Source organism: Antennarius striatus, chromosome 1, assembly GCF_040054535.1.
Source record: "Antennarius striatus isolate MH-2024 chromosome 1, ASM4005453v1, whole genome shotgun sequence".
NCBI lineage: Eukaryota > Metazoa > Chordata > Actinopteri > Lophiiformes > Antennariidae > Antennarius > Antennarius striatus.
In genome coordinates this window covers 24,618,647-24,640,123 of record NC_090776.1, presented here as the reverse complement: position 1 = coordinate 24,640,123, position 21,477 = coordinate 24,618,647, and the positions used below count along the sequence as shown (strand labels likewise).

At 38.5% G+C, this 21,477-nt stretch overlaps 1 protein-coding gene across 1 annotated transcript in view; it reads right to left on the bottom strand.

The window, feature by feature from the left end:
• Positions 1-303: 303 nt before the first annotated feature.
• The window catches only part of ntrk3b (neurotrophic tyrosine kinase, receptor, type 3b), a 159,214-nt gene continuing 138,040 nt past the window's right edge, over positions 304-21,477 (bottom strand). Inside the window, exons 13-16 of the mRNA XM_068314385.1 lie at positions 19,486-19,658; positions 17,600-17,843; positions 3,806-3,964; positions 304-641 (exon numbers count right to left, since the gene is read on the bottom strand). Of these exons, the coding sequence (XP_068170486.1) occupies positions 456-641; positions 3,806-3,964; positions 17,600-17,843; positions 19,486-19,658 (762 nt within the window). The 3' untranslated portion in view covers positions 304-455. The remainder of the gene's footprint in view (positions 642-3,805; positions 3,965-17,599; positions 17,844-19,485; positions 19,659-21,477) is intronic.

Genomic DNA, 21,477 nt, shown 5'->3' with positions numbered 1-21,477 from the left:
GCAGGCCCTTCAATACTGTGAGAAAAAGAAATAAAAATAAAATATATGTAATATTTCTATATATATTCATGAACCCAAACCCAGGACACATTTTGACATTGGTCTCTCCATACTATAATCAAATGGAAGCCATTCTCTAATCATCAGTCCACTTGACTTCCCTTTTCATCTCCATTTTTATTTTTTTGCAGTTTTTCAAGGAAAAAAAAAGTCTTCTTCAAACCTGTACATCTCATACACAAGTAAACAAAATGTAAAAGTGCGTTTTTTTGAATATGTTTAATCCACTATATCCAAAAGTGTTGCAGGCACTTAAGTCCTTCCCAAACATTGTAGGTGTTTTTCGACAGTGGAGCAGGTTGGTTTGGTTATTCCTGGATTCATGTGGGTTGGTCTGTATGTATGTCTCTGTCGATCAATCTGCCTGTTGAGAAACGGGCCACCTCGGACTGCTGCTAGCCAAGGATGTCCAGGTAGACCGGAGTGGCTTTTCCCATAGCGAAAAGGACCTTCTGAATGTCCTTAATGTTCAGTCGCTGCTGTGGTTCCCTCTGCCAACAACCCAGCATGATGTCATAGACTTCCTTAGGACAAATCCGTGGCCTCTCTAGAACCCGACCCTGGGTTATGCACTCAATAACCTGCAGAGAAGAGAGGGCAATGGAGTGAGACAGATGATTTTCAAAGACTGATTGCTTTGCTGTGTTACTAATGAGAAACTGGCAACACTGAGCAGACTGTCCTTTGAGGTTTGAGCTAATGGAACTGAGATGAAAGAAGTAAACAGTATGTATTTGCTCTTAATGTTGTCCAATATCGAAGGGACAGAACATATTTTTTTGTACCGTACCACAAATATAATCATCCCTAATATTTCTGTATGTGCTTGCCTTTGGGAGAGGTGTGTTTGAGACTCTATTAAGAGGCAAAATTATAGTTTCTAAGTTGGATTTGTGAGATAATTAGCCACAAGATTCTCTACTGTTTCAAAGATTTGACTTTACTACCGATGTTTTGTTATATATTTTTCCTTTAGCATTGACATGATGTGCAATTATTTTGAACTTCAAATATAAGTACTGATAGCTCATTGTTTGTTGTTTTCCTGTGTGTTAGTGTTAACGAAAAAACTAAGATATCCAGACAGCTGAAAAGGAAAGTATGGAAGATGCCTTACAATGTTACATATTTTTATTCTTTACAAAATTCTGCAGAACAACAGTGTCAAGACAAATCATTTAATTGTTAAATACCATCTGAATCCTTCTTTTGTTTTAAGAGAATATATGTAAAACCCCATCTTGAGTTTTGAACTGCCAGGCAGGAGGCCTAGAGGAAGACCACGGAGGAGGTTTATGGATGTAGTGAAAGAGGACATGAAGGTAGTTGGTGTGAGAGAAGAGGATGCAGAAGACAGGGTTAGATGGTGGCAAATGATTCGCTGTGGCGACCCCTGAAGGGGAAAGCTGAATAGATATTTAAAACCCTATCTGTGTTTAAATATGATTTTACTGACATTTATTATAGTGAACAACAGTGAAATACTGGATGCAAGCAAAACTTTACAACATATACAAGAAGACTCTGTTTTATTAATCTTCCTGTTGCATATATTTACCCAGTTAGCACTGCTTTCACGCTCAGATTATTTTGTCATGTACAACAGGATGAAAATTTTTAGCAGACAAAATGTCCTGAGATTGAGCTGCTAGAGCATTATTTACTGCATAATACATACGTGGGAGCTTCTTTACATAATTTCCCAGATCAGAATTATTGCAGATATACAATTGTGTATAGGTGGGCATGCATCACAGTGGTCATGGCAACAGTGCCCAGCCAAACAAATACAAAGAAATGTTTCAGAGAAGTTGGGAGTAATTATGATTTTTCTGCTGTAATGTTGGCTATGGTGGTGTGCAGGCAATAGAAGTTTAAGATCAGTTTACAACATTAATGGAGGCACTGTGCTCTTATATTATGGTTGTGGTACTTTTCTGAACTTTCTATTTGAAGACATGTCTACTACATACTATTTTCCCACTGTTTCCATTCAACACATTAAAATATCTGGTTTTATACCTAACACAAAAGCATGTAAGTAAAATGCTATTAATTAGAACCTACACAGATAATTAGTGTTGTTGACTGAAATATTCCATGGATACTGATTCTTCTTATCTTAAAAAAGTGGTCCCATTCTACCATTATTTGACCCATGACCAACACAAAGTTGAAATGATCTTTTTTATATTCCATGTATTCCATTTCCTTGTCTGACACCAGACTAATCACGGCTTTGGCCTTGGGTTGAATGCCTTAAGCAAAGAGGAGTGAGCTACAGAGATTGGAACTCGACACTGCAGAATGCCTTACGTATGTACTGTATATATTTACTTCATTTATTTATCTACTTATTTATTTACTTATTTATTTATTTTATTATTTACTCTGTAGTTTCCTAGCTTTAACAACACCCCCAACACAAGGGTGACATATTGTGAGATATCTGTAGGTGTCCATGTGATCCTGATGAAAGGACAAAAATAACTCAGGAAAAAATCCCTGTGATTCCTGATTTCAAATTCAAAAGGGAGATGCAGCAGACAGGGTGAAGACCAGCTGCTACTAGGAGACAAAGAGAACAGGGGGGCAATGCTGAACAGAGACAGTCAGAGTGCATCCCTCTGACAGCCATAGTCTCATTTAAAGCAACTAATGTTTAGTCCCCATTCCATCAAATGTTTTGTGCAAATAGTTTATACACATTTACCCAAATATAGCCTGAAGCTCTACATTTGGCATCTTTAAAAGGTTTACTAATATTTGTGTACTGTAATCTCTGTGATTTATTTTTAGAATTAAAGTAGTGAAGTGGTGAATCCAATATAGAATACAGTATCTTCCTATAGTCTGTAAGTGATCATTTATTACTGTCACTGATATTTACATCCACTTATAATTGTTATTGTAGGCATCATAATGTAAGTGCACAATGTAAGACCGTTCTGAATAAAAGCAGCATTTTAAAACTGAAGAGAGAAATATATTATGGAGACAGATCATGAATTTTCACTGTTTTGGTTATGACCCGATAGACTCCTCACATTCATTGTATTATCATAAGGTTTCTCCAATTCATTTAATCAGCTTTCTTCAAAAACCTTTCTCTGCAAGACACTTTGAAATATGAAAATTCTCATTTTTGTTCACCGAGAGGGCATATTGATGGCTTCTACTTATCTGATCAAGTTATTATTTCAGGGTCAATTAAATTTTTGCAATATCTTCACCTTACAAAAACAATCCTGATTGATTTTTATTGATTCAATGCAGAGCTTCCAAAGAAAAAACTAACAAATCATGGGTATTATGTAATGCAGCACCTTATCTGATGGGAAAGCCACATTAATTTATCACCTGGATGAGTCAGTACAAGTCTCAGAAAGAGAACAGACATGACATGAGGTGGTAGATTAAGAGCCAAATTGAAAGTGGTGATCTACTCTTAGAAAGCTCATGGTTTCGATTGAAGGTGGAAAACTATAACTATAATTAATATAATATAATTAATATAATAACAAAACTATAATTTTCTATTAAATTACATTTTCTGATATTTTTTGAAAATGTCATTCATTCTTTCATTCATTTTCTTAAAGACAGGACAATCAGTTGTGGTCTCATTTTCATGATACGGGCGGGACGAGGGTACATTCATTGACAGCATATGTATAGTATTTACTATACTTGGAGGTTCATTTAAAGTCTTCATTTAAAGTGCTTTGTATTTTTGTTTGCTTACCTCATTGTTACCCAGTTGAAACCAAGGCTGCTTCCCATAGGTAAAGATCTCCCACAAGATAACTCCAAAGCTCCAGACATCACTTTCAGTGGAGAATTTCCTGTACATTATGCTTTCTGGAGGCATCCAGCGAATTGGGAGCATGGTATGTCCTCCAACCTGAACAGAAAAGTGAAGAAGAACCCCCCCCCCAGATTTTTTTTATAAATAAATAAAACAGCTAAAATGCAGATTAGAAAATCCAGTCATCAACACAACTCCCAGGCGCTGGGGGATTAACTGTCTTACATGTAACTGATATGATGGGCTTAACATCTCATGAATGTCTACTTTGCTCCTGAATGGTAATACTGAGGCAGTGCAGAAGGATGCTAATTTATCTGCTGCTTCCTCCGGTAATGTATTGAATGTTACGACTTAAAAATTCTTTAAATTATGGTATTTAACTTCCCCTTGTTCTTGATGAATGAAAGTACGCCATTCCATTTCTGCAGAAGCTCAAGCATAATAAAAAGGCTTTGAGTCTGAATGCTTGCTATTATATCTGTTCTGATCAGTTAAAAAAAAAAAAGAATAAAATAAAGGGAAAAAAAATGTTGAATGGATCTTATTACAAAGTCCTTATAATTTCTAACGTAAATGTAATGAAAATGTACTTTCTTTTCATAAGGACAGGAGTGTTTTCATGAAGTTAAGTAAGACAAAGGCAGTGGAGGGATCAGCTGCAAAATCTTTATTGTCCTCAAACCAGCAGAACATGAAATGAAGTCTCCCTTGCTGTACATCCTGTGAGATGATGTATTAATCGATTGAGCAATCATCCATTAATCATCCTTGCTCACAGCTGCCATTAGTAGGCATTGTTTTATAATGTATTCGCCATTCATGTCAATTGCAGTCCTATATTAATTGTGGTGATGAGCTGGACACAATATCATATGAATGGGCTGCAAAATTGCAAGTTTCAAATCAAGATTTGCGGTAATTATATATATATATATATATATATATATATATATATATATATATATATATATACACACACACACACACACACACACACACACACACACACACACACACACACACACACACACACACACACACACATATAATGAATATAAAAATAACCGTGGAAAGAAACAATTGAAATAATTGTTATATTGATCTGCCTCCTCTTCATCCAGTCAAATTCAAACCTCAAATGTCTTAGGTAAAAGAGTCAGATTCATGTGTTCAAAAACAACCATTGGCCTGCATAACACATCTGTCCATGTCTAGCAACCCCTCCTGTAACCACTGTCCTATGCATGGTGACAGGATACCAATGCATTTGACAGGTGTCACAAGGGTACAGTCCTTCACAGGCTTCTTCTGTATGTTGTTACAATGCTGTCAGATTGTCCCTGTAGGAGCCAACTGATGCAGAAACCAATGTTTTTGGTTAGGTTTTTTTGCTAGGAATCATTAACTAATGCTTAACCCTTGACTGTGAATGTTTTGCTATTTGATGTTAACTATTGGTTGAGGTAACTGAGAAACATAATGGAAATAAAACAGTGTGATCAAGCATAAAGTGGTGTGTCGGACTTCTGATTACAAGGAAGAGCATCAGTGCACCATTCACAAAAGTACTGTGGCATACTTCAGTGACTCAAAGCTTGTTTTAGCCTACACCTAAAAGTTACATTACTGCACTACAATATTTAATTTTATCTATGTGTTATTTTGTATGTCTTGCAATTGTTAGAAATTGTAATTTAATAAACAATGACTTACGAACTATTCAACTTCCAAATAACTTCACAGAAACAATTGTGTTTGTATGTTGAGGACTACCTGTAATAATGGCTTGAATTGTACAACCTGTTTTTATTCTAGTGAACATAGTCTTTGATTAACAGTTTAAACTTAAACAAGGGAAATATAACAACTGAAAAATAAAATGAAATGCTCACTTTATAGTCAATATCATGCACCATTGCCAGCGGAGTTCCTTTTATCACAGGATGCCAGTCGCTCATGCTGGATAATATTAGTAAACATTAGAAAGACATTGTTGTTATTGTCCAAAATTTCTTTAATTTCACTATTTCCTCGGTATTAATTTTCAGTCAAGCCATACACCCTCAGTGTGGTGTCTGGAAAGCAACTCACAGGGGAAGTTATGGGAAGGAAATGTTATCTTTTAATGATGACTGAACCACTTAAAAGCAGCTGATGTAACAGGCTCCTGAGGACAGCAGGAGTAAACCAATGGTCTAATGCAAAGTGCAATCTTCCCCAAAAGAGGAACATTAAATAACCTCTATAGTGTACGTTAAACTCAGGGAACCCAAGTCTTCCCTGATGTGTTTCATAAATGATAAATCAGGATGGCATGCATCACTTGCATAAACCAAACATTGTACAAGAAACTACACCATTTCACAAGAAGAGGAATGTTAGTGTATGTGTGTCCTCTAGACATTAGAATGACAATGTGGCTACATTTCGGACCATGTACGTCTTTGCTTGGGGCGTTTTCAGGAAGTCGATCATTGATATAGTTACTGCTATACAGTCACTGTACACATGGCCTGGAGGTCAACAAGGCCATTAGGGACAGTTTTCCCTCAATAGTAACTACACGCTGACAGTGATTCAAAATCACACACCATTAACCTGGACAATGTTCAAATACTGGTCTTAAATGTGTCTCAGCAAAACAGTTGAAGGGCATCATTTCACTTTTATTTCTATGTCACAGAAAAAAAATATTATCTCAACGAATAGATCAATGCCATCGCTAGACTGTTCCTTCATTCTCTATGATGATGTTGGTAGCATGAAAATATGTGCATTTACTTGGTTATAATACAAATAAGTCTTTTCGCTTTTCAGTTTTTATGTTGATACATTTTTCCAAAAGTCTGAAAAGTTTTTGCTTTGACACACTTATTTTTCCGCTCCATTTTACTTACATTTATACATATTTACACCTCAGAGCTGCCCAGTGCAACCACATTCTTCTGCTAATCTCACCAGAGGGTTATGCGCTTTGCTCAACTGTGTCTGGCTTTTAAGTTTTGTCATTTTCCCAGATCCTACAGTCACAAGACTGCTTCTGTCTAACTTGCCCTAGAGCAACTGAGTTATTAATAGAATGTCAATGATAGACATGTTCTTTACTCTTTAACAAAGATGATCTACTAATCCCTGGAAGACAATCAATTCATTCAGTAGTACCACGTAGAAAATAACAAGGTAATCATACATTTTAGGGCTTACAAATAAGGCGGTATTTTTCTATACCTTGAGTAAACTTGAGTGGATTTTCAGGCTTAGGCTTCCACTAAAACCCATGGGCCAAATGAACCTTTCACCCTACCTGGTCTCATTAGACATGCCTCATTTCTGTTTTGTATACAGCATGATATAATATTGATGCACCTACAAGTCAGCCCATTTATTTAGAACCTCCGAGCTGAGCATTAGGTGAAGGAGTCTGCAAGGGGCTGTATACCAATCTGTTCCCCTGTGGAGTTTTAGAAAGATTAAACAAAATTAATTAAGATCCTGTTAGTCTAAATGAGTTATCTGAGGTCCACCTAGCCCATTGCATGCAAGGCTAAACCTCATCAGATGCATGCTAATGACTCAACCGCTACTGCCGTGGCGAGGGGCATTAAAATTGGCTGACTCTACTTCCCAAATGATTGCATTCTATGTCCTTGGGTTTTTGAGACAACGCCATGGTAATTAGCTTGAAACATTGGGGGAAAGGAAAAAAAAATCCAGAACACATAATAAAAATAAAATAATTGCCCCTGTAATTACCCTCATCTTTCTCACTCAATGTCACATCGAGTAGCTGGCAACATTCTGTGGGGAGTGAGGAATGAGTCTGGGGCTTTTTTTTTGTTGCTGTCTAAACTGGATTAGTGCTCTGCCTGTCCCACTGTGGCAGGGGAGTGATTGGATTAACAGCATGGAGAGCATAGCAGCATAGCAGGGCGATAGATTACTAGCCCAGTTGGGGTCTTCGAAGGGTGCTCTATGCCATGTGGGGAGTCATGGGAGGCCCCAGGCATCTTAAAGGGCCTGATAACATCTATACAGTCGCTCTCTCTCTTTCTCTGCTCCAACTAGGCTGCTATCTGCGGTCTCCCAGCTTATACAGCAGCGAACACAAGTTCACATTTAGAGGCTGTGATGTCCATTAGGTGTCTACCTGCTGCGCTGCTGCCAAGTAAAGATAAAGTGGTATCCATTCTGGCTGCTGGGTGGTTAAAGCTTCCAAAGGGCTTTAAAACACACACACACACACACACACACACACACACACACACACACACACACACACACACACACACACACACACACACACACACACATACACACACACATACTCGCTGTACTATTTTTATCATTTTACATTTGCATTTTCAGTGTTTATCTCTCAACACTAACTTGTGCAATGCAATATGTAGACAGGTAATTTCTTCATGCTGCTGCTTAAGTGTCTTTCAACACACCGACTATACAATCGTTACTACACCCTTGTGATGTTGTTCACATACAGTACATATCCTCTGTAGCAGTATGCACTGGAGAGCTTCCACATAACTCACATTTGGGATGGCATAAATAGCAGGACAAAAATAAAAAATATATGTTTCTAATCTAATTGCTGGTTTAATTTTTGCCTTATTTACCAGTAAAACAAAAAAGTACAGCTAAATCTAGAATTTCCATGAGATAAAAATTGTCCTTGAAGATTTGTTCCAGACAAATGGACATATCCGCCAACTACAACCCCTCAATGTATATTACCGCAAGCTAGTGAGGAATAGCTGACACTGTGTGTGTGTGTGTGTGTGTGTGTGTGTGTGTGTTTGTACCTTTGTTCAGTTCCGCCACTCATTGAACTCAGTCAGACTCAAGTTATTTCCCTACAGTCTCTTCCTTTTCCCATGTATTTTCTGTATGTTTATGGACACTACCTCTGTTCAGCAGGCAATTAGAGCACATTACACCACAGCTCACTACTGCTGACAGGTTGAGAAACAAGAGTGAAGATGAATCCACATGTTAAACCAAGAAGTATAGAAGAGTAAGCTACCACTTTTACTAGTAGGCAGTTCTACATCACAGCAGAATGTGGTTGTTTATTCATGCTGCAGCCCTGGCTCTGCCCCCAGCTCCCTCTTCTAGCGATTTCTGAATCTCTGTAGCTGAGCAGTAGCTGAGACTGATCTGACTGGTGCTCCTCAACACATCACGCAGTAAAGCCCTAACAAATCAGCTTAATAATACTGGGTTATGATATTAGAACAACTACAGTAACTAATGACTATTTCATGTGTCCCGGTTCTACTTTCAGGCTATAGCAGACTCCCAGAAGAGATCAGTCTTCTCATTTAAATCATGATGGGAAAGCAACAGGAAATACCAGTGAAGCAAGGCCTCACCTGCCATCATGAAAGAAAAGAAAAAAGTAAATGGAACAAAATGGTTATATTATCCAGTGATATGTATTATAAAGTTATTGTCCATTTAACATCACCAATTTTAGATTATTTTTACACATAATCAGCAAATTTTCAAATTTTCTGCTGAAATACTGAAAAGAGACATGTGGTGAGGCACCAGCCAGCCGAGCCTCACCATGGATTATGCAATGACTTGGCTAGCTGTGCTGGCATACTATACAGTGAGACCCTAATACTATCTCTCTATATGTCGTTATTAAAATGTTCAAACACGTTTGATATATGAAGTACATTTCTATAGTTTAGCTAATGTATATATTGGTGATCCCAGGGAGTCTTCTTGGGACTCCTCGACCACAGAATAAGTGACAGCAAGCTCAAATCTATAGGCAGCAAGTCAAGTGCAGGCATTCTTTTGTTTTTCGCCTTTTCGCCTCTCCTTACTAAAAAAATGGAGGATTACATATCTCAAATGGTGAAATAAGCTACACTGTAGGTTCATGTTTGTAAATATTATTGTGATGAAGTCAGTGCCTCACCAGCCATAAACCTCATCGCATGTCACTGGATCATGCATAAACATGAAAAAAACTCGAAATAATCTTGTTTTTTCCTTTCGGCTTTTCCCTTCAGGTGTCGCCACAGCAAATCAGTTGCCTCCATCTGACCCTGTCTTCTGCATCCTCTTCCCTGACACCAACTACCTTCATGTCCTCTTTCTTGTGTCAGACTTTCTTGGGGATCATGTGGCATAAATAACTAAAAAAGAGACACAAATACAAGAGGTAGAATTCTCATCCATTCATGCAGCAATGATAAAAAATGAGCTGCATACTCATTAACACTAAACTGACAGGCTTGTTGAGTTAATGGAGCTGAGGATTGTGTGTTGACCCATGAAACAGCAGAAACCCAGCAATGAAATGTATTAAACATTGCAAACACTTAGTCCTTGAAAAGGAGTGATTAGTCCTGGTTTACAGTTGTTTTGATTCAAAAATTAGGATACTGGGTTTATAAAGACATGATTACATTTTACATAAATTCAGGATTATTCAGATGCTATATAAATCACTCAAGGGGAAATTCTTTCTCCACATTTGACCCATTCCTGGTGGTCAGTGGGTAGCTATTACCCATTTCACATGTAGACATGGGGGAACCAGGGATACCACTTATGGTACAGCTGTTCCAATTTCCCTAGTCAATCATTTTCAGTCATTGAGGGAAACACTGTATTTGGTATTGCCTTCTATCGAGTAACATTCTACTTTTGTGGAATGCCATTCGTCTTTGTACTCGGAAAATGTTATGTCCTTTGAAATGAACTATAAATCTCTTCACTGCAAAATGAAAAAAAAAAAATTAACCTGCAAGCAATCCTCCAGAGGAAAGTCCAAAGAATTTCATATATTCTGTCCTAAAAAAGTACAAAGTACAAAAGTACAAACCCGAAGCCTCCACATCTTATCTCTTGACAGGAACTGAGATGTCAGTGTTCATAATTTGACTGTAATAGGGTCTTTTGAAGCCAGTTCTCTCCTTTCCAGAAGAACCAGCATCTAAAATTCCTGTCTACCTGCAGCTTTCAGATTACAAAAAAATATAGCACAACTTTTTCTCGCGCCAAAATGAATTTAACACAAAAAAAAAAGAAAAAAAAAGAAAAACATTCAGGAAGCAAATCTCTTGGACTCCTGGCAGAATCAAATAAAGTACAAATACAATTACATTATTAGCTGTACATTGACATTAAATTTACTAAAAGGCATATCATTCTAGTACCTAGTATCCTACTGCATTAAAGATGACATGCAGTGTATAAAAACTCTCAGCATCCTGCCTCTTCTTCCTGCTTCTTAATCTCTCTGGATGATCTTACGACACATTTCTGATTAACACCCACATCTCACCCCATCTTCATGCCTGTAACATTAATGTAGAGACACTTTCAGAGCATTCAGTCTCATTCTTACCTTGCATATATAATTCAGTGCTTTGTTTACTGAAACATTACACCATATACAGGGGCAGCAGTATAGAACATCTTCATGGAGTCATCAGTACTACTGTTGATATGAGCAAGCTGTCCAAATGAAAACACAAAAGCATCTCCAGCACAGGCAGAGCAGCAGGATATGACAGATGGACGTGATTTAGGACAATATTCATCTCTTTCTGAAGTTGCTCTCTCCTGCTGTAAAGTGTCTCTTGAGTCCCAGAGGGCAGCAAGCGTCAATATGACGAGTGAATGATGGGAGGATTGTGTGCTTGGCAGGACGCTGCTATTTATACTCACTCAACACAGGGAAAATGTCCAATACTGTGAGGAGCTCCTTATCTCTAGGTCTGTCAATATTCCTCTGTGTAGGAGGCCAGTGATGCTATCACAATGCTGCAAACAGCAGCTTCACACAAAGGATACCACACACAAATAAATATATCCACCATCCTGAATTTAAACTGACACCGGTCTTTTTTTTTTTTTAAACCTTTTCTCAGGTTTCCAGACCCACCAGAGATTTTCTAGAGCCATTCAGCCTCCCTTACCTGCAAGTATGTGTGTGTACTCAGTCACTAAATCATTCAATAAATTATTCAAGATTTGCTAAAAAAATTCAACAAAGAATTTCGCAGAAGGTACCACCGTTTGACAAAAACAGTCCCTCAGACTTGCTTTTCCTCTTTAATTCACTATTATTAGGGCTGTTAATTCCTTTCACTTCACGGTATTTCAATGTAACCACAAAAACTGTTCTCAGTTGTCAAATATTTGAATGCAGAAGCACTGTTTTTAAAAAGCATTTTAGCCTTTTTTTAAGTACCATATATATCTTTTGTATTTGTTTTTGGGTTTTTTTCCAAAATAGATCTGGCCAACTCTCCAGACAATGCAATTCATTCTCCTGCTAACTCCATCACTGGCGAAGGTGAAGTGAGGATTCACATAGAGTCATCGGCTGCCTTTCTTCATGTCATCTCCATCTTTTCAGGTCACTTTTTTTTCCCAGGGTCCATCTACCTCTGCATAGACATCATGGTAGCTACTCTCTCTCAGTCGCTTAACATTTGTGAACGTTGCTGAGAAATGCAGTTAAGGATTCATGTTAAGTCCCTGAGGGAATTTTATCCCACACCACTCCCTGTGAAAGGCATCTTCTGCTCATGTATGACAGCATAACATGACGAGGAAAAAAGCCACCTCACACAGCTCCTTGTTTCCAAGTTGCTGCTGCAGCTACTCTGTCTGTCTTGAACCGTTAACTCACAGCACCTACATAATAGGCTTATAATTGTTCAGACAAGAACAATCAGTTGAACCATTTAATCTTTTAGCTGGGCAGTATCTGCCTGCCAAATCAGCTGTGACCTGTTCTTCAAAGACAATTAGATAAACTGTTATTCGGACTACAACAAGGGAACACACACAGTTTGGTCCTTTATTTGTCCAAAGGGGCCCACCTGAGCTCTCACAATGGACACTGACAGTGTATTCTTTCCAGTCCACCCACCGTTGTACTAGTAGTCATTACCATCCTATGGTGTAGTAGTGCTTGCTCAGTAATGATATACATTCAAATGTAGGGCTAGCTGAATTTCTTTGGTGGGATTAGCAATGATAAATGCATAAATACATCCGTATTATGAAACGTTTTATGTTATGACAAAGACGTATCTGCTGTCATTATTTTTATCAGCCAGTAAGGGCACAGGAATGTGTAAATATTCATAGAACTTAAATATATCTGTAAAAAACGTATTTCTGAATTAATTAACTAATTCAGCTTCTAAAGTCATTTCATCCGCTGCAGCAGTTTGCGAGGTGCTGGAGCCTATCCCAGCGACTGGGGGGCGTGATGCAGGGGACACTCCGGGCGTGACGCCAGTGTACCGTGGAGCCACAAGTGTACACAGACAAACATGCACACACACACTCACACCTACAGTCAATTTGGTACTGGCCAATTAACCTGAAGTGCATGTTTTTTGGGGGTGGAAGAAGCCAGACAACCCGGAGAGAACCCACGCAGACACAGGGAGAGCATGCAAACTCCACACATAGTGGTATTCAAACCCGGAACCGCCTTGCTGTGCGGCAACAGCTTTACCTACCCACTGCACTGCTGTGCCACCTATTTCTGAATTTGTCAAATGAAATAATGGCATCTATATTGTACATAATTTCAAAGGCATAACAAGGCTCTGTGGCATGATTCATTTCAGAAAGTACAGCAATAAACAATATTAAAAAAATATTTACTCTTCTTGTTTTCCTTTAAGAGTCACCGCAGTGTGTCGTCCTTCTCCATGTCAGCCTATCTTCTCTATACTCCTCTCCAACACCTAATGCCCTCACTACATCCATCCACGCTCTCTTTCGTCTTCCTCCTGCCCTCTTGCTTGGTATCAAGAGGGCAAGAGTAACACCCCTTGACCAATATACTAACAAGGTCTCCTCTGGATGTGTCCAAACCATTGAAGTCTGCTCTCTCTAACTTTGTCTCAAAGATATCTCACCTCGGCTGTTTTTCTGTTGAACTCATTTCTAGTCCTATCCAACCTGGTCACTTCTAGAGAGAACCTCAACATCTTCAATTTTGTCACCTCCAGCTCGGCTTCCACTGTTCTTTCAGAGGCACCATCTCTAATACCTCCATCATGGCTGGCCTCACCACTGTCATATAAACTTTGCCCTTGATTCTAGCAGAGACTCACTCTTGCTTCCCCACTCCACTCATTTATGCACAAATATTTTGTTTTACTTCAGCTAATTTTCAGTCCTCTCCTCTCCAATGCATGCCACCACATTTCTAAATGTTCCTCCACCTGCTCCCTACTTTCACTGTAGATCACAGTTTCATCTGCGAACATCGTGGTCCATGGGGGTTCTAGTCTAATTCCAGATCTAACGTCATCTGTAAGCCTATCCATCACCACTACAACACGCAGGGGCTCAGAGCTGATCCCTGATGCAGCCCAACCTCTACCTTGAGCTCCTTTGTGACACCTTTAGCACACCTCACCGCTGGCCTTCATACATGTCCTGTACTATTCTAACACACACTGCCTTGCGAAAATATCCCCCCCCCCCCAAGAACTTTCTGACACTTTGCCACATTTCTGGGCTTCAAACTTAATGATAACAAACTGAAAATATTTTTCAAGAATCAACATCATGTGAGACACAATCGTGAAGTGGAACCGAATTTATTCAACATTTTATGTTGTGTTTACAAATAAAAAAACTAAAAAGTAGGATGTGCAAAAGTATTGGCCCCCTTTAAGTTGACTTTCTCTGCAATCACAGCCCAAGTCTTTTTTGGTATGTGTCTATAAGTTATACACATCTTGAGACATAAATATTTTCCCATTCCTCCTTATGAAACAGCTCAAGTTCCTTAAGGTTTGATGGAGATCGTTTGTGTTCAGCAATGTTCAGATCTTTTCACAGATGCTCTATTGGATTGAGATCCGGACTTTGGCTTGGCCATTCTAATACCTTTATAAAGTTAGTTTTAAATAATTCCATTGTAGATTTGGCTTCATGTTTAGGATTGTCGTCCTATGGAAGGTGAACCTCCGCCCCATCCTCAGGTCTTTTGCAGACTCCAACAGATTTTCTGCCAGAATCGTCCTGTATTTGTCTCCATCCATCTTCCCATCAACTTTAACGTTCTTCCCAGTCCCCGCTGAAGAAAAGCCCCCCCAGAGCATGATGCTGCCACCACCATGTTTGACAGTGGAGATGGTGTTTTCAGGGTGATGTGCAGTGTTACTCTTACGCCAAACGAAACGTTTCGCATTCAGCCCATAAAGTTCAATTTTGGTCTCATCTGACCAGAGCACCTTGTTCCACATGTCCTCTATATCTCTCTTGTGGCTTCTTGAAAACTCCAAACGGCCCTAGTATGATTTTCTTCCAGAAATGGCTTTCTCCTGCCACTCTTCCATTACGGCCAGGTTTATGCAGGGTACGACTAACAGTTGTCTTCTGGACAGATTGTCCCACCTCAGCTGTGTATGTCTGCAGGTCATCCAGCGGGATCATGAGCCTGTTGGTTGCTTCACTGCTTAGTTTCCTCCTTGTTTGGGCTGAAAGTTTATAGGGGTGGCCAGGTCTTGGTAGGTTTGCAGTTTTTTTATGCTCTCTCCATTTTGATATTATTGCTCACACAGTGCTCCGGGAGACGTTTGAATATTGTGAAATCTTCTTGTATCCCATTCCTGCTTTGAACTTTTCCACAACTTTATCTCGGACCTGCCTGGTGTGTTCTCTGGTTTTTCATGATGCTGTTTGTTCTCCAGTGTTCCTTTCACAGACGTCTGAGACCATCACAGAGCAGGTGCATTTAAACTGAGACCAAATGATAAATAGGTGCACTCTGTTTGTCATTGTTAGTCATTTAGGTCAACATTGGATCATTTAGAAGTTATCAGGGAACTTCTGGAGTCGTTTAGCTGAGCTGAGAGAACAGGGGGCCAATACTTTTGCATATCCTACTTTTCAGTTTTTTATTTGTAAACACAATATAAAATTTTGAATAAATGTGGTTCCACTTCACGATTGTGTCTCACATGTTATTCTTAAAAAATATTTTCAGTTTGTTATCTTTAAGTTTGAAGCCTGAAATGTGGCAAAATGTCAGAAAGTTCTTGGGGGCCCAATACTTTCGCAAGGCACTGTACTTCTCTGCCACTTCAGACTTCCTCATGCAGTAAATGCAGTAGTAAAACAAAAATATCTACAGCATTGCATTGCAGTAGGATGAGGACAAATTCCAAACATTAGTGCTCGTTGTTCTGCTGTCATAGAGTTAAATCATATCAGACCAGAAATCACAGCCAAGATCAGGATTGCCATTTGAGACAGTACAAGATTACTGCAGTGAACAAAAGATAAACTCAGTATAAAAAAAATTGTAAACCAATACAAAATTCTTGCATTCACGGATTTTGTGTGTGTGATCTTGATCAAAAGGGTGCCTGATGATATTATGTCAGAGAAAATAAGAAAGTGCTTTGATATTCTGTAATTTCCCAAGCACAAAACAAAATTCATTTTAACGTTGGGAGTCATTTTATTTGCACTGTGAAAGTGTCTCTGATATGCATTACATTGTTTTGTCTATCAGTATTCAGTATCATTGCACTAAACTGATCAACGATCAGAATTATGCATTACTGATTTTGTTTGGAGTGAAATTTACTCATTTTAAACTGCCTGTGTTCTGCTGACTTACTGAGTGCCAAAACAGTAAGACTATTTACACCAACCCATAATCAAATTCAAAGCATGAGCCAAGCAGCACCAAACAGCACCAACCCAAATAGATTATACAGATTTTAATAATATACACACCACACACACAGATGGTGTAAATAGTGGAACCATGTACCAAACAGAAACAACATCTTTCAAATGTGCTTTCCAAATTGTTTAATGTGTGCAGAGCTGCTCACCTTTCAGGCAAGTATTTCATACAGTAACTGCTGGCTTTCCCCCCAGTAAAGTCCAAACTGGCCCAGCTGTCACGCTGGGAAAACAGAATCAGGCGCAACGAAAGTCATTTTACCAGACCCGGCTTTGAGAGGGATCCAGATCTGTAGCAGCCACCAATCCATAATATCCACTTATTTATTCAGCAAAATGCTAAATTCTTCAGCAGCAGTTGCTGCTTGGTTTGCAGCATTCAGAGTTGCTAATCATGTTAAACAGTGGAGAGTACATGAATTGGAAGCAATATAAACACGCCTCGAAGCATTAAGCTAGAGGCTCAGACAGCTCATCTTTTAGCCATACTGCTAAACCTCTCCATCCTCATATGACTTTATGGAGGCTGGTGCAGGGAGTTGCACTGGGGAGGGAGAGGTTTTGACTCCTTCCAAAAGATGAAAATCAGAGCATATAAACAAAAAAAATTACCCAGGAGAGATCAACAGTCTTCACTGCTTTGAAATACTGCTTTAGAAGCAGCCCAGGAGTATTTATCTAAGCTTGTTTTGAACCCAGTTGTAAGCAAACTGCTTTAAACAACCAAAGTCAAAATATATTTTTTGTGTCCGGTGGAATCAACTAATATCTGCATCATAAATGTATTTCATTTAGTGTGCAGGAACTGGCATAGTAATTGGTAACTGCTGCTAGAAAGGAACACATCACAATTTGCCAAGGTAACAATGGGAAGCACATGACAAGTTGGCAAAAGGATGGTTTTTCCAAGTTAATCAATCTGGCAGTCTGAACTCTGAACCTACCTAGTCCCATGTATCTTGATAGCAAAGCACAGAGCATGTCAAAAAGGTTCAGATGAAGTCTTACCCTGTAGTAGTCACTGCTGTAGATGTCCCTGGACATGCCAAAGTCTCCAATCTTGACCAGAAGACCATTGCCCACCAGGCAGTTGCGGGTTGCCAAATCTCTGTGTACGAAGTGCTGGGAGGCCAGGTAAACCATGCCAGAGGCAATTTGGGTGGCGATGTGCAGCATCTGGGATAGGCCCAGTTCTCCATTAGACTGCAGCGGCTGGCCATCCACCAGGATCATAGCATCTGGACCATGAGCTCTGGGTTATAAAAAAAAAAGATAATTAAATAATGATAGTTAAATTAAATTATATAAATGATAGAGTTCTCCAGTAATTTATTTCTGCTGTTTTCCCAAAATTGTTTTGTTTATCTTTTAGTGGCAAAGGAAGATGTCCAACAGGGAGAATGAAGTCTGGCCATATACATTTAATTAAGAAATTAGGTTAATGGGAGACTTCATTGGTGGATATTTGTGTTGTCTGAGTGCTTCCTATTTTTAAAGTGGTCACTGTCACTGGAAGCAGTACAATTTCTTAAAACCTCACGTAACTGCTGTGCTTTCAATCTGCTTTTCAATTTACAGCTTTACCATACCAGCACACCATCTTCAGCAGTCTAATTAACCTATTATTTTCTGATCAGCCTTCCCTAAGGGTGCGCAACCTCCTCGTGAGTGATCTAACACTCATGAGGAGATCTGGACCTATGGCCAGATCAAGTAAAGGAGTAGCAGAAAAAAAAACAATTCAGTGCAGTCAATTAACCAATGTCTAATTACTATTAAAATAATCATTTGGGAGAGGATATTTGTGTTAATAGTACTTTTAGAGGCTACATACGTACTTATAAAGTGAATATATGCACAAACCCTTAGCAAATTTTCAGTATATCAGACAGTAACCTCGATGTCTCCTTGATTTGTGAACCAACGCTGTAATTAAAATTAATTTTACTGTTGCAGTAGAAGTGCTATAAAATTAAGAATAATAACCTACATCAACTCTGTGAAACAATAAAAACAATAGCTGTAACCTGGCTTTAATTGCAGATAAGCTATGAGATGACAGCATATTTTTTATATTAAATATGTGGCTGTTTTATTAGTCATGATTTTAAACAGTATAGTGTTTTTAGCTGATCTTTGATGTATTTCAGTCTGCCAGAAATAAGTATTTCACTAACTAGCTCTCAGTTTAACAGCAGGTCAGCAATCTCTGTTTTAAAAGTGACCATATAATAATTCAGCTCAACTTCAGGTGGATTATTATAGTATTACTCTTGACTACTTTGTGACTGATTGTCCTTCTACTATTTTACTTCACAGGCATCTAATGGCGGCTGAGAGAGCGTCGGGTCCTTCCGATTATCTGGACATTAAAGAAGACACATATAAAATAGCACAGATTATCCTTGCATTTCATTTGTTAAATCTGACCAACAGGACTGACATGTCTTGCACTGTTCATGAAAGAATTTCATCATTCCCGACATTGCCTTTCATTTCAAAAATGATTTTTCTAACGTCATGCTCTCTTCATACACACACTGATTCATAACATGTCATCTTTCCAGCCTTTACTCAAACTTCAAAAACACAACAGACCACACACATGCATCAGTGCTGTCATTACACTTAAAACAGCACTTTTATCCCTGACTGTTCCCATGCACAATAACACTAACCCTACTTGGTTAGCTAAGACTCATCTGATATTGTGCAGCAGCAAACATTTGACAAAAATATTCTAATTCCTTGAATTTAAATTATACTTGTAGATCAGGACCATTGATTTAAGAGAGTATGAATACATGTCTATACAAATTAGCAATGTAATTAGGTTCTTTGCTTCTATGGGCTTGAATAATTGATTCAATATAATTAACTGATAAAGTGCCTACCTGAGAAATTTATTGAGGTCTCCATGCTTCATGTATTCAAAGACCATGATGAGGGGGTCCCCGTCTACACACACTCCGTAGAATTTAACGATGTGGTCGTGCTGCAGATTGGTCAGTAGCTCTGCCTCTCTCTGGAAGTCCTTTCTTGCAGACAGGTTTGGATCTTTTAGTGTCTGCAAGGGAAAAAAAAAATCTGACTTTCCATGTATGCAGGAATACTCTCAAGAACGTTTTTTGCTACCAAGCACGCAGCCAGAAGCTGGCAATGGAAAACAAGTTGGCGCTATTCTGGCAGAGCTCATCATGTTTCAGTCCAAGAGGTTTTGTCCATGGGTGATTAGTCTCCATGTCTGGGGTAAGACGGACATAAACACTACTGTTTCAGCTTTTTTAAACCCAGTAACCTGTTTCTGTTTGTTGTAGCATCTAGATCATGTTTTAATGTGCTTGTTTGTCAATGATTTCCTGTCCAGCAACAAGCAATAGCAAACGCTAGACAATGGTTGAATGTACTGTACATAAGCATTTGATGTATGGTTATTGCATTCACTCAGTTGTCAAAATAACAATAATTCTACACCAAAGTTTTTTTAAAAATCTAACAAGGATGCTTTAAAAATTGTCTGTTCTGATGCATCACCCCAAATTGTAGTAAATTTTGTCTTCATAGTTTCTCTCTGCTGCCTCATGAACATGAATATGTTTCAACAAAAACACATACAGCAACCGTGTTTTAGAGGTAAAACACATCGCAGAGGGCCCCTTTTATTAGCATTCTCTGCCACTCATTTTACTCACAATTTAATAGCAAAAAAAATAAAAAGTGATAGACACACGTCATTGTTGTTATTTGAACTCTACCTAACTTTTGAAGTTGTCAAGGTTAGGGGTTTTTTCTTGGGAAGTTGTGCTGAGTTTGCAACCCCATGTAGCTGAAATATGTTTCATATTGAGATGGTTGCATGTTTTCGCTATAGGAACTGATAATTTTAACACAAAAAAAATGTACAGCTCTCACAGCAACCACATAGGGACACAGACATCTAAAATGCATGAGTGCTTTAAAGCTCATTGTCATATTAATTTTGCTTTACTGTGACTTCTGGTCCCTCGGCTGGAACTAAGAGAGGTTTTGAGAGCAAAGACATATATGGTTCTGGGCATCCCACGCTAGATGGGAGAGCCCTCACCAAACAAAATGACAACTCTTTAATTTCTTTAAATCAACATTTTGTTCATCACAGTTTTTTTTTATTTGTCACTGATAACATATCAGGGACAAATATTATACACAACTGCAAAGAGTGGCAACTTTATTTAGAAGCCTAAGGAAAACAGAAATCTGTGCTCCCCGAGTGTGCTTCATAGAATTGTAGAAAAAAATGCTAAGCCTACCTTCTATCTGGGATTAAAAAAAATTGTGCCACTTCCATTCTGATGTGGTTGTTATATACTATAATGCAACAATCAAGAGGCATTTCACCGTAACATATGTCAATGGCTTCCTGAAATTACTCCTATAATTCTCTTCACTTCTCATGACATATTGCTAAGTTTATATACTCTATACTCCGCAGTGAGGAACATTTTAAAATTTTATACACTATCAATTTGCAATTGTCACTTTGTCTTATGGGACAGAAGTAGTGTTAAATTTACTGTCAATAATTAATGTCCACTGGGAAGTGATAAATGGATGCATGCATATAACTATAAATAGCTTGAAAGCTCCCTGTTAGGTGGATGTGAGCAGATGGTGCATTGGCTAAAAACCTGAGTTGTGTCATTTTATGTAATTCTCATCACACTGATGATGTTCAAGCAATTTTTTGTAGTACCTTTGGTTCGAGTCGGTAATTTTATGATGTGTGGGTGAATCATCATAATTGCTTTGCTTGCAGTTCAGTAGGGTGGGTGTATAGATTGTAGCAGACCAACTGATCAGCCACTGCTTTCAAATGAAACTGCCATCAAGATGGCAGTGGGAAGCCA